General features: G+C 46.3%; 1 protein-coding gene across 1 annotated transcript in view; it reads right to left on the bottom strand.

The window, feature by feature from the left end:
* Positions 1-387: 387 nt before the first annotated feature.
* The window catches only part of CDH20 (cadherin 20), an 83846-nt gene continuing 70504 nt past the window's right edge, over positions 388-13729 (bottom strand). The window contains exons 8-11 of the mRNA XM_056854150.1: positions 10486-10607; positions 8940-9057; positions 1867-2118; positions 388-890 (exon numbers count right to left, since the gene is read on the bottom strand). Of these exons, the coding sequence (XP_056710128.1) occupies positions 388-890; positions 1867-2118; positions 8940-9057; positions 10486-10607 (995 nt within the window). The remainder of the gene's footprint in view (positions 891-1866; positions 2119-8939; positions 9058-10485; positions 10608-13729) is intronic.

Raw genomic sequence — 13729 nt, 5'->3', positions numbered from 1 at the left:
CTTGTGAACTGAAAATTGCACATCTTCACACCCAAATGTAAAGAACTTAATAAGCTGTCGAAAAAAAGTACATCAAAAAGAGGATAATGTCATTCTAGTCCAGGAGTGAAGTGTTCAAGTTTAGCCATTTTGTTTTAAAAAGCCCAGGAAGCCCCCCTCCCCTCCTTTTCTTTCCGTTTATCATTGTTTACAAATGTAACTTTAACATAACTGAGTAAAGCTGATCCGGAGAGAGTTCATGTGTATTACCACTCTTCTTCTGCATTCACCCTCAAGCACCATATTGCTATTTGTAGTAGGGGCCACTTTGCCCATGTCCTCCCATCTGATGAGTAACCAACTCAGATGGCTGTGTTGAGTACAGAGTACTCTGCTCGCAAATCTTTGTTACCACAGGGCCCCGCCATTCCCTTCTGTGGCGCCGTACATTTCGGCCAGCTTTTTAAAGCGAGGCCCCCAGTCCATCAGATAGTCATAGTTTTGCTCTGAGTCCGTAGTCGCTGACTGCAAGGAACTGAGCGACTCGGCCACAGACCCGTTGCCCTCAAACATGTACGTCTGCAGAGAGTCAAAGGGGGGAGCCCAGAGGTCCATGTCGGCTTCGTAGAGCTTGGCCAGGACGTAGTTGTGAACGCTGCTGTCCATCGTGCAAGCCTGAGGGACGTATCTTGAGAGGCTTTCTATCTCGGGCATCATGTCCTGCCTGCTCTTCATCGCCACGTGGGCCTCTCTAGGATTCCAAAAGGCAGCAATGTCAAAGGCCTCCGTGTCTTCCTCCCCGCCCCCCTCGTCATCATATCGTACAATATTCTCATGGATGTTCTCGTCTTCATTAATGATGTAAGGCTGCTTCCTGTGTCTTCTCATCGATAAGATCAGCAGCACCAGCACTGTAAGGAACAAGCAAAAAGAAGACTTTTTTCCCTGTTTAGCATTCCCTCACTGACTGCGATTGGCCCTCCTCCCTATTTATATGTTTCTGCTTATATGTTTTATTTAATTGTTTTAAAAACGAGATCTATATTTGTCTACACTTTAAATGCTCCGTTGATGGTTCTCTGCCTTGGAGAACTGCCACCACAACACAAGGATCTCCATTGTGTACTGAAGTTAAGCTCTGGTGATCATTTTGTGGCCGCCTCCGCCTCCCATGGCAGCCATTTTGTGGCAGCCGTTTTGTGGCTGCACCCACCATGCCATCTGAAGAAGTGAGCTGTGACTCACGAAAGCTCATACCCTGCCATAAATTTTGTTAGTCTTTAAGGTGCTGCTGGACTCTTGCTCTTTTCTACTGCTACAAACAGACCAACATGGCTACCCATCATGATCTACCACCATGCCCCATCAGAATTCCAAATATGCCCACAGACTCAAAAAGATTGAAGTCCCCTGACCTAGAGGTCAAGCTGTACCCTAAGCCAAATATAAATCCAAAACAGTACTTCACATAGATTCATAGAATTATCGAGTTGGAAGGGATCACCAGGGTCATCTAGTCCAACCCCCTGCACAATGCAGGAAATTCACAACTACCTCCCCCCACATCCTCAGTGACCCTTACTCCATGCCCAGAAGATGGCCAAGATGCCCTCCCTCTCATGATCTGCCTAAGGTCATAGAATCAGCCTTGCTGACAGATGGCCAACTAGCCTCTGCTTAAAAACCTCCAAGGAAGGAGACCTCACCCCCTCCCGAGGAAGCCTGTTCCACTGAGGAACCGCTGTAACTGTTAGAAAATTCTTCCTTATGTCTAATCAGCATTGTGCTGGATAGCCCTTAATAGGCCCTCCATTTCAGTGAGTACGAGTGAGCCAGAAGAACAGGAGGGAATTATCCTTCCTTCAATTAATGCCCCGCGTAGTTTACCTAGCAAGACAAAGATGCAGGCAAGAATAGCAATAAGGGCTCCTCTGCTGAGGGTGACCGGGAGGACGTAGGCCTCCGCATTGCAGGACATCAGCAGGCCTTTGTCATCACAGCTGCAGACACGGATCATGACGGTCCCGGTGCTGCTCAGCATGGGGCGCCCATTATCAGCTATCAGGACAGGAAGGTTAAAGGTGTTCTGCTCGTGCTGCCGGAAGCCCGATCTCCTAGTTAAAATCCAAGCTGTATTGTCTGGAATAAAGGGGGGGGGGGAAATCACAAAGAAGTTGGTATTTACTTGTGAAGTAAAGGGTATTAGAGGTAAAGACTATAAAGCAGTTCCTCATTAACCCATAAACTCAGGACTTTGCCTTTGCCCTGCCGTTTAATAGTGTTGAACTTGCAAATATAAGTACCCATTATGAGACAAAAACTGGATTCTCGAACGAGTGTAATGCTGGGGGGCATTTGCAGGGGGGAGTCACCATGCAGGAAGAGAATGCATAGGTCTTCTTTGGCTTTGATTCTGTCTAATGCCTCTGCGTGTCCATTTTTTAACCAATTTTCCTCAACTGGGCTTTAATACAAGATAAAAGCCGGGGGGTGGGGAGAGGGAGGGATTGCAGTGGAAAAGCGACGAGTGGCGGAATGGGGAGGCACCTCTTTTTCGCTAGCGTAATGTCAGGGCAAGCATCCAGTTCACCCCAATGAATGTTTCTAGAGGTGTTGAAAAATTGACCGTTCAAGTGCTATGCCAAGTTCCTTTTATGTGCGTCACATGAAATGACACAGTGATTTGATGCTACAACTATTGTTTGCAAATAACATGATGAGATAAGACATGGCTATTAGAAATCCAAAGCATTCTCCTTACTTCTCCAAGACTGCATAACAGCCCTTGCAGCTTTCAAGCTCATCAGAAGCAAGGACTTTTCACGAAAAGAATGCCATTGCCACTACTATGAATAGACTCTGTTCATTGCCCTACTCGGAGGAGTCAGGCTGCCCCCTGAAAGCGCTTTTGCATGCACGGTCAGTTCTCCGTATCCGAGATACAACATGTACGTTCTGATCTCATGCCTGTAGTCTCGTGTAATGATAGTGGTAGCATGGGTAACAGATTTGTCATTTGGATGATCCACATGATCCGTACTTCCACAGATTAGCAAAGCAACATAGATCTCATCCCTGGAGACATGTAGCCATTGTAAGTCATCATGTTCCTGGCATTGTGGCCATGTATAATGGAAGAGCGTGCTACACATGAACCTCCCTGTGCACATGACCACGATTCAATTAGAAAGTTGCAACACACAAGACTTCCAGCAATACATTTCCCCTTTCAAACAACACAAAGATCACGCAGACTCGAACTCTGGGAGGGTTGTGTGTTGTGTGCTCTTCTCATATAGATGGTCACACAGCCAGAATGTAATGAGTGAAAAGTGCTTGGGTTTCTAAATGGAGAATTCCCCCCCACCCCGGTCAAGTCACAGCTTTCTAGGGAGGTGGTGAGCTCCCCCTCACTGGCAGTCTTTAAGCAGAGGCTGGACAAGCACTTGTCAGGGATACTCTAGGATGATGTTGCACTGAGGAGGGGGTTGGACTAGTTGGCCTGTATGGCCTCTTCCAGCTCTATAGTTCTATGACTTATGGCAACCCATTAGGGTTTTCAAGGCAAGAGACATTCAGGGGTGGTTTGCCATTGCCTGCCTCCATGTCACAACCCTGGTAGATTAGATTAGATTGTTTATTTATGGCCCTTGGCCAGATAAAACAAGATACATGGACTAAAATGGTCTTACCGACAAAGTTTTACAGTCCAAGTCTTAAATCACTTAAAAATAAATAAATAAATAAATAAATAACACCCAAGGTACATCTGCCATTTGGACTAAGAGACTACTCCGTGGCAACAAATTTTCATTGCACCCGTACAAAATTTTGCTACCTGAGAGGTGATTGAGGGATTATCTCCTTGTAGGAGCGTTTCTATCTTTTCTCTTTCCCTGTCGGGTCCCATTCTCAGTATGAGGGGCTCAATAAACTTAGAATGGGGTATAGTGTAAAAGTTACAATTCAGGAGAACATGTTCAGTGGTTTTTAAATCCCCGGATTTGCAGGGGCAGAGTCTCTCCGCCCTGAGCATCTTCTTGAATTTCCCCGCTAACATAGCAGAGGGGAAGGCTGCGCACCTAGCCAAGGTAAAAGCCCTCCTGTATTTGTTTACCTCTAAGTAACGGAGATAGGCTGCTGGTGTAAGGATAAATTTGGAGTGGGGGGGGGAGCCATAAATAGGGGCACTCTTGCTCAATCTACTTGTCGCTCAATATCTTTAACCCTTTGGTTTATAGTTGACTTAGCTTGATCCCACCCTAACTGAAGTAGTGCTAGGGGGGTAAAACCCAGTTTATTTAGTTTGTCTTCAATGGCTATTATCCACTTTGACCTAAAGGTATCACACAGAATCAGTGGAAGAAGACCCTTAGGGTTGAAATTAATTTTCAGCCAGACATAAAGCAAGGACAAGACAACCCTTGCCTCAGCCTTCATCATGCCAGTTTCTAAACGGATCATAGCATTTGATACACATCTTGGCAATTGCAGGGCAGCTCTAAGAAACTTGGATTGCACTCGTTCCATGGGAATAAGACATGAGGGTGGAGACACGACCCTGGTATTTCTTGACAGGTTGCCCATTCAAATACATACCAGGGCTGATCCTGCTTAGCTTCTGAGATCTGACAAGATCAGGCTAGCCTGGGGCTATGCAGGTTATGGGAATGCAGCCATACCACTGTGGTAATACATGAGAAGGTCCAAATATATGAATCGGGCCAAAACTGTCTTGTGAAATGTGTTGTATTGTAAACCTGCAAGTGACTATACCTGAGAGAGAAAAAATCAGTGGCACGTAAATCCAGTATGGATTTTAAAAATGTTTTTGCCAAAATCACCTAAACTGGATCGATGGGGAAATGTTTAGAATACAGTCTCATTTTACACTGATAATTTTTGCAGAATATTTGCATTCTGTGACGCAAAGTATATTTTGAATTAATACATTGTCGCCAATGCAAATGAAGTGTCAAAGTTATTACCGTACTCTCAACTCTAGCATTCCTCAGCCGAATGTTTCTGATTCACGGTCCTGTGCTCCCAATAAAAATGAAGGAGCTTGGTATTTAAATGCACACAAAAGGGCAAAACCATCCGATGACTGACACATACCTGTGAAATGTCTATGCTTGCGACTGACAAAATGGATGAGCTTGACAAGTGATCTTTTACTGTAAAGAACCAGGAACAACACACCGGTCTCTGCCGTTGTCTCAAATTACCCCTTAGTCGGCCTTAATTGGGGGTCAGAAAAAGTAGTTCTGATGCTCAGAACTTTCCCCAAGCTTCCCTTTCCTTAGCACAACGCCTTGAGGGTGAACTGAACCTCCCTTGCTTCCCATGGCTGTGATGGTTCCTTTTAAATCCATCAGTAATGCATGCTCAAGAAACAGGAAGACATGGTCACAACAACACGTTTCAGCAAATCAGTGCCCCGAAGATCTTGGCAGGCATTTGCAAACAACTGATATGGTCACTTTACTGCTGTAAATATGCTGCTGTGAGAAAACATTCTGCTTCTTGCAGTTTCCAACGTGTTGTAATCTAAGGTGAACAGATCTACTAATATTTAAATTTACTTTTAAAATGTTATGTATCTAACCTCTGAGTCTTACGGTAATATCCATATGTACCTACAAGGCACCTCTGGTCATCACACCAGGGATTACGGATCATTTGCCCACTTATGTCAGAAAGAACAACTTAGGTCAGAAAGAGCTGCTTGAGCGCCTGTTTTCTCCATGGCGGCCCCTGTGTTGTGGAGCAGGCTCCTCCCCAAGAATATAAGGAAAGTCCCGAGTCCAGCACAGCCTTCAGAGGTCCCGTAAAGCACAGCTCATTTCTCGTGCCTTCGGTAGCCGGTGAGCAAAGTTTTGTGGCTGGCTTCCTTGTATCTGCACTGTTTTGGCCTGTTGTGATAATTGTATTTATTTTTTGAATGTATGCCGTCTGCTTTGAGTTACGTTGAAAGGGAGAAAAGCAGTGTATTCCTCCAGTGCTAAGTGTTTCTCTGTTCTTCCAAGACCAGATTCAATTACCAGAAAGCACCTACTGCCAGAAAAGCATTGCTCTGCAGGCACACGTAGAAGGAAAGTGTCAGGAAGTGTCCGATGCTGTTGAGGATCACCAGCGTAGAATACTGTTTTTTAGTCCAGCCCCAGTTTTCTCCAGTTCTCAGGATATGGTAATAATTATTTTCACCACAAGGTGATGCTACAGTACTGTTTATTTCTACACCGTTTGTTTCCAGGCGCAACTGAAATTCTTGCAGGTTGGCAAGGCAGGTAGGGAAAAGGACCGGGGGTAAACTTACATAGCACAGGGTATTTCCTGAAAGACCTTTATGCGCCCATATAACAACTTCTTCCATTGGCCCAAATGCTCTCTGGTATGCTAGCCTCAGTTGACGGGACCTTCTCGGGACTCATGCCTTAGAAATGGGTTTGACAGTTGATGAAGGAGGTTGGCTTGGCTATGACCAGAACATCCCGTAAGAGTATCAGCCCTCTTCAACCACCATCTGTAGGACACACCTACAGAAAGTATGCTTATTACCCCATGAGTGGCATGCTTATTACCCCATGAGCAGGCTGTTGGAGCAGCGCTTAAGTACATAGCCAGGATCCCTTCACCGATCCCTCAGAAGAGCTATGCATCCTTTTTATTTTATTTCTCAATTTGGCCTCTTCCAAAGTTTGGAATAGTAAACTGGAATGTATTTTTCTAATCTTGGGGCAGAAGCGAAACTGGGCATAGCAGGTTGCAGCACTTTGAAGAGACGATGTAATGCTACTACCTCCATGCTTGGGAAAAGACAAAGGAGAGCAAGAACCCCCCCTCCCAATCAAAGGTAATAACAGTGTCTCAGTTAATTACATGTGGCACTCAACAAACCCTAACAGGATCGGTCTTTTCAGTTAGCAAGGATACATCAACTCATGAATCCATGATCTCGATATATTTATTTCCCTCACTATGTTCCCTCCACCTCCAATTAAATCCAAACAAATGGTGAGCATATAACCTAAGCTTGTTATTCCATTTGGGCCATAAACTTCATCAACGAAGTAATCGATACCCCCAGTTTCCCACTACTTGTTATCTTACTGATCTAGCCAATGAGGTTAGAAACCTTAAACTCCAACCCGATCTGCTTTGAGAAGTATGATTTCTCCCTCTGTCTTCACACTTTTTGGGGTATAAGTTAGCCCCAAGAATCCCAGCTTTTGGGTTCCAGTCATGGATTCCCATCGCAACAATTGACTCCAGCAGCTGACTCCAAACCCCCAGGTGAAAACGCATCTTGGGGGAAGGTGTGCGTGACTTTGCATCAGCTCCACCACTCCATCGCAGGCCTCTGTAAAGATTGCTTTCACCTGGGGGGCTTCCTCCTCTTACCGACAAGCCTCACCAGACTTCAGGACCAGTGTTTTATGCTTCCTTTCCCTGTTCTCCTCCCCCCATTCTATTTTTTATATTAGTAACATTTGCTTTTTTTTTTTTTTGCTGTCAAGTCGCAGCTGACTTATGGTGACCCTGCAGGGTTTTCAAGGCATGAGACATTCGGAAGTGGTTTTGCCATTGCCTGCCTCCGTGTCATGACCCTGGACTTCCTTGGAGGTCTCCCATCCACATACTTGCCAGGGTCAGGGCTGAGAGTGCATGACTGGCCCAAGGTCACCCAGCAAGCTTCCATGGTGCAAGGGTGGAGTTGAACCTGGGTTTCCTAGGTCTAAGTCCGACACATTAATCGCCACACCACACCGGCTTTACTAGTCTTTAGGGTTTGTAGAACAGTTCTTTTGTGTGTGTGTGTGTGTGCGTGCGCCTTTCAAACTCTGTATGCACTTTGCTTATTCCCTTTGCTATTACTCTTTTTAAAAATAAATCCTTATTATTTAAGCCAATCTCTGTTTACTCTAAGAATCTGCACACACTTATGAGGCGTTAGATTAAATCCTAGACCTTGGTATACATCAGGCAATATGATCCCAATAATATTTGCCCAAAGCACAGGTGTGTATAGTCTTCTGACCCCTTGGAGGGAGACCGCTCCTTTGGTCAAGGTATATACATATTTGGGCCATTTGGATACCATGCTAAGAGGGCAGTTTCAGAGATGAGTGAAATTTTTCCACAGATCTAGCTCTGTTTTTAAATCTCTGTATGTTTTATGGTTAATTGATGTTTATAGCCTCACAATTTTTTGTTGCATTGTTAGCCACCTTGTCCAAGCAAATACAGCAGGATATAGATATTTCATATAAATAAAATATGAAAAGTTATAAGCATAACTTATATGATAAAGAAAAGCGTGTTTCGCTCTGTATATAAGTGGATACCTCCCAGTTTCAACTCTTGTGACCAGTTTCCCTGTGTTTTAAAAGGATTCTTTTAAGGATTTTTTCTCTAGCTTTCTGTGCCAAACGTCATCCCACATGACTTACAGTTTTTAAAGTAAGTCACTATTAATCTAGTAGTATAGGAGAACAAAACAAAACTCAGGAAAGGAGAAAACCAAACCAAACACCAGGGTCCCTTTCTGTGCTCCTGGCAGAAAAGCTCAGATCCCGAGAGCAAAACAATTTCTCTCTCTGATACTTTTCCCAATTCTAGTTTCAAGCCTCAACCTTTTAAAACATCTACTTTTGAGCAAAAATCCCATTCAGAGAAGACGCCCGCAGCATGACAAGGTTTAAATTTGCACAACAGTGGCGTATTTCCTCAAACTAAAAGAATCTGTCACTGTGAAATGTGTACATAGAGGGGCAAACACAGTACAACTGTAGAGAGCGTAAAATTATATGTCATTTTATCGCTGCCTCTAAGGGGCAGGTGTCAGTGGGCATTACTGGCTACGGCAATCCATGATGTGGTGTTAAGACTCAGCCTCTCCAGTCCAGCTCTGAAGAAGACGTTACTTAGCATAACAAATGGGCGTCCGCTCCAATTACCTTGATTGTCCCTTAGAGTGAAATTGGGGTTGTTGGCTGCCTCCGGCGCCAAGCTGTAGTAGAAGTGCTGCCCCTCCTGTGGGTCATCTTGGTCCACCGCACTGACCGTCTGAACCAGCTGCAGGACACAAGAATGAAACAGAGAGGCCGATGACAGCTTCAGCGTGTGTGTGGGGGGGAGAAGGCAGCTTTTAAGGATTACACTTTGAGAACAAAGCGAGCAGAGAAAGACAGCCATTGGGGAAAGACAGCCGCAAAGGCAACGGGGAACGTCTAAAGCAGTGGTTCCCAAACATTTCGGGCCACCGCCCCCTTGGCTCCACAAACTCAACCCCAGAGCCCCCTACTCTATCCAACAACACAGCTGAAGGGGCCCACCTCTAGCGCCCCCTGCTGCCCCCTTGCCACTTAGTGCCCCCCTAGGTAATCTCACTGCCCCCCAGGGGGTGGTACTGCCCACTTTGGGAACTACCGGTCTAAAGGGACCATGGTTAGGCTTTATAATGAATCAGACCCTTGGTCCATCAAAGTCAGTATTGTCTACTCAGACCGGCAGCGGCTCTCCAGGGTCTCAGGCAGGGGTCTTTCACATCACCTACCTGCCTAGTCTCTTTAACTGGAGATGCCGAGGATTGAACCTGGGACCCTCGGCATGCCAAGCAGATCCTCTACAAACTAAGCCACAGTGGCATTGTCAGTGGCATGGCGCTACATGAGTGGTGGTTTGTGCCAGGGTTGCTGTGGGCTCCAGTGCAACCTGCGTGTTGTCTTCCCTTCAATGTCTCTCTCCTCAGGTTCATGCTAGTTGCCCCTGCCCCGGTCCACCTGGCATCAAGCTACCTTTTCCATCATAGCACCCAACCAATGGAAGAGGATCCTGGAGGAGATGAGAAGGTATTTAGGAGACTCTGAAAGTCCACTCAGTTTGCTAGGGCTTTTGAGGTGGTGTAGGCTGCAGGCATTTATATGGAGGAGAAGGTAATATGGGGTTTTATGTGTTTTTGTTGTAAGCAGCCTTAAGCTATGGGAAAGGCAGGGTATAAATATTTTAATTAAAAAAAATGTCTGCAATGCCATGCCAGTGATACATTGGTTTCAGAGTCTTAGGTTTGGGCTGTTAGTAGGGCTGCCAACCTCCAGGTGGTGGCTGGAGATCTCCTGCTATTAGAACTGATCTCTAGGTGACAGAGATCAGTTCACCTGGAGAAAAGGGCTGCTTTGGAAGGTGGACTCTATGGCATTATACCCCATTCAACTGCTTCCACTCCCCAAACCTCCTCAGGCTCCACCCCCCAAATCTCCAGGTATTTCCCAACCCAGAGCTGGCAACCCTAGCTGTTAGTGAAATGTTATAATTCTGGAAGTAATACTATGAGAATCACCGGTCTAATCAGTTCTCACTCTTGTGGCATTGTATAAAGCCATAACAAATATCTATACAAGAGTTTACAATGCAATTCCTCTTTGTTCTGAGTAAGGATATGGAGTGGAGTTCTGATGCAGAAGTTGGCATCAGTTTCATACAAAATCCTTCTGAATTTCTCACCTGTCCAGGCTTTGCATTTTCACACACAAAAGCCTCATAGAACCTGGGGAATTCGGGAGCGTTGTCGTTCACATCCAGGACTCTGACCGTGACTGCAACGCTGCCAACTTGGGAAGGGTTGTCTGAAAGAAAGCAGGACCCATTAAAACCAGGGAGATTCATCCGTGGCGTGTCAAGCCTGGGTAAGTTAATCTGTACTGGAAATCACGCTGCCAAGGAAACAACAGCTGGGCAATCAATGCGTCAAGGCAGATGTGTTGCTGCGCTTTCCCTACTCTGTTTTAATTTCTGATGTGACTGACGTCTTCCCAGTTTTATACATCAAAGTATCCATTGAATTTGCTCCTTGGAAATTTTTTAATCTGAACAGCAAAAACATCTTTTTTACTTCTGACTAGTACATGTTTTCCAGTTTGTGATTGTGTTTGTCATCAGCCCAAATATTTCCACATCAAAGAATTTAGAAATCAGTTTTTGGCTTCAGTGATATACAATTTAGCTCTCTTCACATAGTTGGCCACTTCCATGAAATAATGCATGGGGCTTATGTGGGCGGGGGCAGTTGTGAGCCCCTTACCGAGTCAGATGTTGCCTGGCAGTGCCAATTAAATGTATTTGTACCTCCTTTTTTTGCCGTCAAGTCCCAGCTGACTTATGATCCAGTGGGGTTTTCAAGGCAAGAGATGGTTTGCTATTGCCTGCCTCTGCATCATGACCTTGGTATTCTGTGGAGGTCTCCCATCCTATTACTTGCCAGGGCCGACCCTGCTTAGCTTCTGAGATCTGATGAGATCAGGCTAGCCTGGGGCTACCCAAGTCACCTCCTCCTGGATCCATGCAATCAACCACAGCACCTTGCACAATCACAGTGCCTCCAGAAAGGGCCACTGCAATTGTGCAAATCATAGTGGCCATAATTGGCCACCATATATGGACAATCATGTAGCCCCACATGATACATGGTATTTTCATGCAATACCTTCTGGGTAATGGAGCCTGTCTCTGGCTTTCTGAACACTCATGAGCAATCACATGGGAGAGGAGGAGCTGCCATGGAATATGGTATATGTCTAGTTCTCCCCCATCTTCACTAAACTCATGATATGATGATGTCAGGCCAGGATGGAAGAGAGGAACTTGCAGCATAATAACATCACATAGAATCATGAATTTTACTACCCATTACTGGGAAACAATGTTGCTGTTTGTGATGGCAGCATTGTTACCCACAGTGTGATATCACAGAGCAAAATTGGAAGCATCCACATTATGTTTGCATGTGTGGGTGCAGAACGATCCCAAACTCAGTATATATCTGAAATTGCATTGTATGTCTGAAATCCTGGCAAGCAGAATTCTTCCATCCCAAACACAAGTTTATTTCCAAATCACTTCTTATAGGCTACTAAAAGAGAAAGCAGAGGGTAATGATAGCCACTTGCTACTGGCTCAAGGAGGGTTGGAACCAGTGACCTGGAAGCGAAAAGCTCCAAGCCCATTAACAAATCTCTGAGCCTCCTATCTTCCCTGATAATGCTGCTCTCTACTCTGATAAGCTCTGCGGTATCCAGAGCATCTGTTTTTTCGCTACTAATAGTTCTTGGAGAGGGAAGGAGAGAACACTCTTATCTGAATTGCTTTTTGAAAAGAACTTAAAAATAATTCCTTTGAATACTAACGATTTGAGTAAACAACAGTTACCATTTCACTTGCAGAACCCCAGGAGTGCAAAAATTAAATGCTAAGTTCATTCCCTCAATCAAATGCAAAACGTAGCTTCTGCTGAAGCGCATTTAAACAGACACGTCAGGCAGCCAGTGTAGGCATAACTTTGGCTTCCTCGTAACTGTGGTTTGTCTGACCAAAGGGCCAACTTTTCATGGACAATTCTGATGCTCTCTTGCCATGGAGCAAAAAAAAAAAAAAAAAAGCGATTTAATTATTTTTTTCATGGCGGTGATTTATCCCCGTCAATCCCGGTGTAGTTTTGGTTTTTCATGGGAACAAAGCACGCTGTATTCGACAATGGTTTGGTCTGTCCCCTTTGCAGGAGGCCTCCCCTTCCAACAAGCTAATTGTTTATGCCCACCCCCAACTCCGCTCCAACTCTGCCCAGCAGATTACCTCGTGCGGTTCGCCTCCGTGGGCACACCCCCAGCACAAAAAACAAGCACCAGTCCCTCTGGTCTCCTCCATTTTTCTTCCACCCTCGTTCTGCTTTTGGAACAGTCAGATTCCAATGGGGGGGGGGCAAGGCAGCACTTTCCTCAAAGCTCCCCTCTATTTTCTGTAAGTGTGGAACCCATTGCCCTTTAATGACAGGCAGGGTTGTTGGGGGGCGGGGGCAGGAATTGCATCCATGTGCCCAGAGAAGTGTTTAGCTGAAAGTGGCAATGGAACAGCTCCAACCTGTGCCGATTCAAGAGGAGTGCCTTGGATTTGCTGCTCTCTAGATGCACATTTTCCCCATCCGAATTCTCAAAACTGTGCTTGGGGGCTGATTGTTGAGTTTTGAGAATTTGGATGGGGAAAAAGTGCATCTATAGAGCGGCAAATCCAAGGCACTCTTCTTGAATTGGCACAGGTTGGAGCTGTTCCAAAACCTCCCATGCATAAATGGCCACTGTAAACCCCAGAAGGCCCTTGCTTGTGCGCTGGCCCCGATCCAACCCCAGTGCATCGTGAGAGAGAGGAGAGAGGGCTCCTGGCTGGCGTGCTGGTCCCGATCCAGCCCGTATACATGGGGGGGAGGAAAGAAGGCCTCTGGCTTGCGCGCCGGCCCCGATCCGGCCCCAGTGCATCGTGAGAGAGAGGAGGGAGACCCAGACTGGCCGCCCCTCTTCAGAAGGGTGATGGGAGGGAGTTTTGCCTTGGGTTTTCCGCTCTCAGGATGCACATTTTCCCCATCCGAATTCTCAAAAATCCCCCCTCCCCTCCCCACTGGGGTAGGGGGGTCAACAGCCTCTTCCATTGAACAACCCCCCGTGGGTCCAGCTGCCCTAGACCAAGCTACCCCCACCCCCCCCAGCGCGCGAGGCGCATGTAGTGTGGCCCCGCTGGCCTCCCCCTGGAGCCATACGGCATCCCCCTGGGCTTGGAGGTGTGGGCCTGGCTCCAAGGCCCATCCCGAGTGAGGGGCAGGGAAGGCGTGCCGCCTACCCGCCTGCCTGCCTCCGGGACGGAGGGAGGGAGAGAAGTGCCACGACTCCATGCAGGCAGGCAGGCAGCAAAAGGGGAGGCATTC

The sequence above is a fragment of the Euleptes europaea genome, chromosome 8 (assembly GCF_029931775.1).
Source record: "Euleptes europaea isolate rEulEur1 chromosome 8, rEulEur1.hap1, whole genome shotgun sequence".
NCBI classification, from domain to species: Eukaryota; Metazoa; Chordata; class Lepidosauria; order Squamata; family Sphaerodactylidae; genus Euleptes; species Euleptes europaea.
This window is presented reverse-complemented; position numbering and strand designations above follow the sequence as displayed.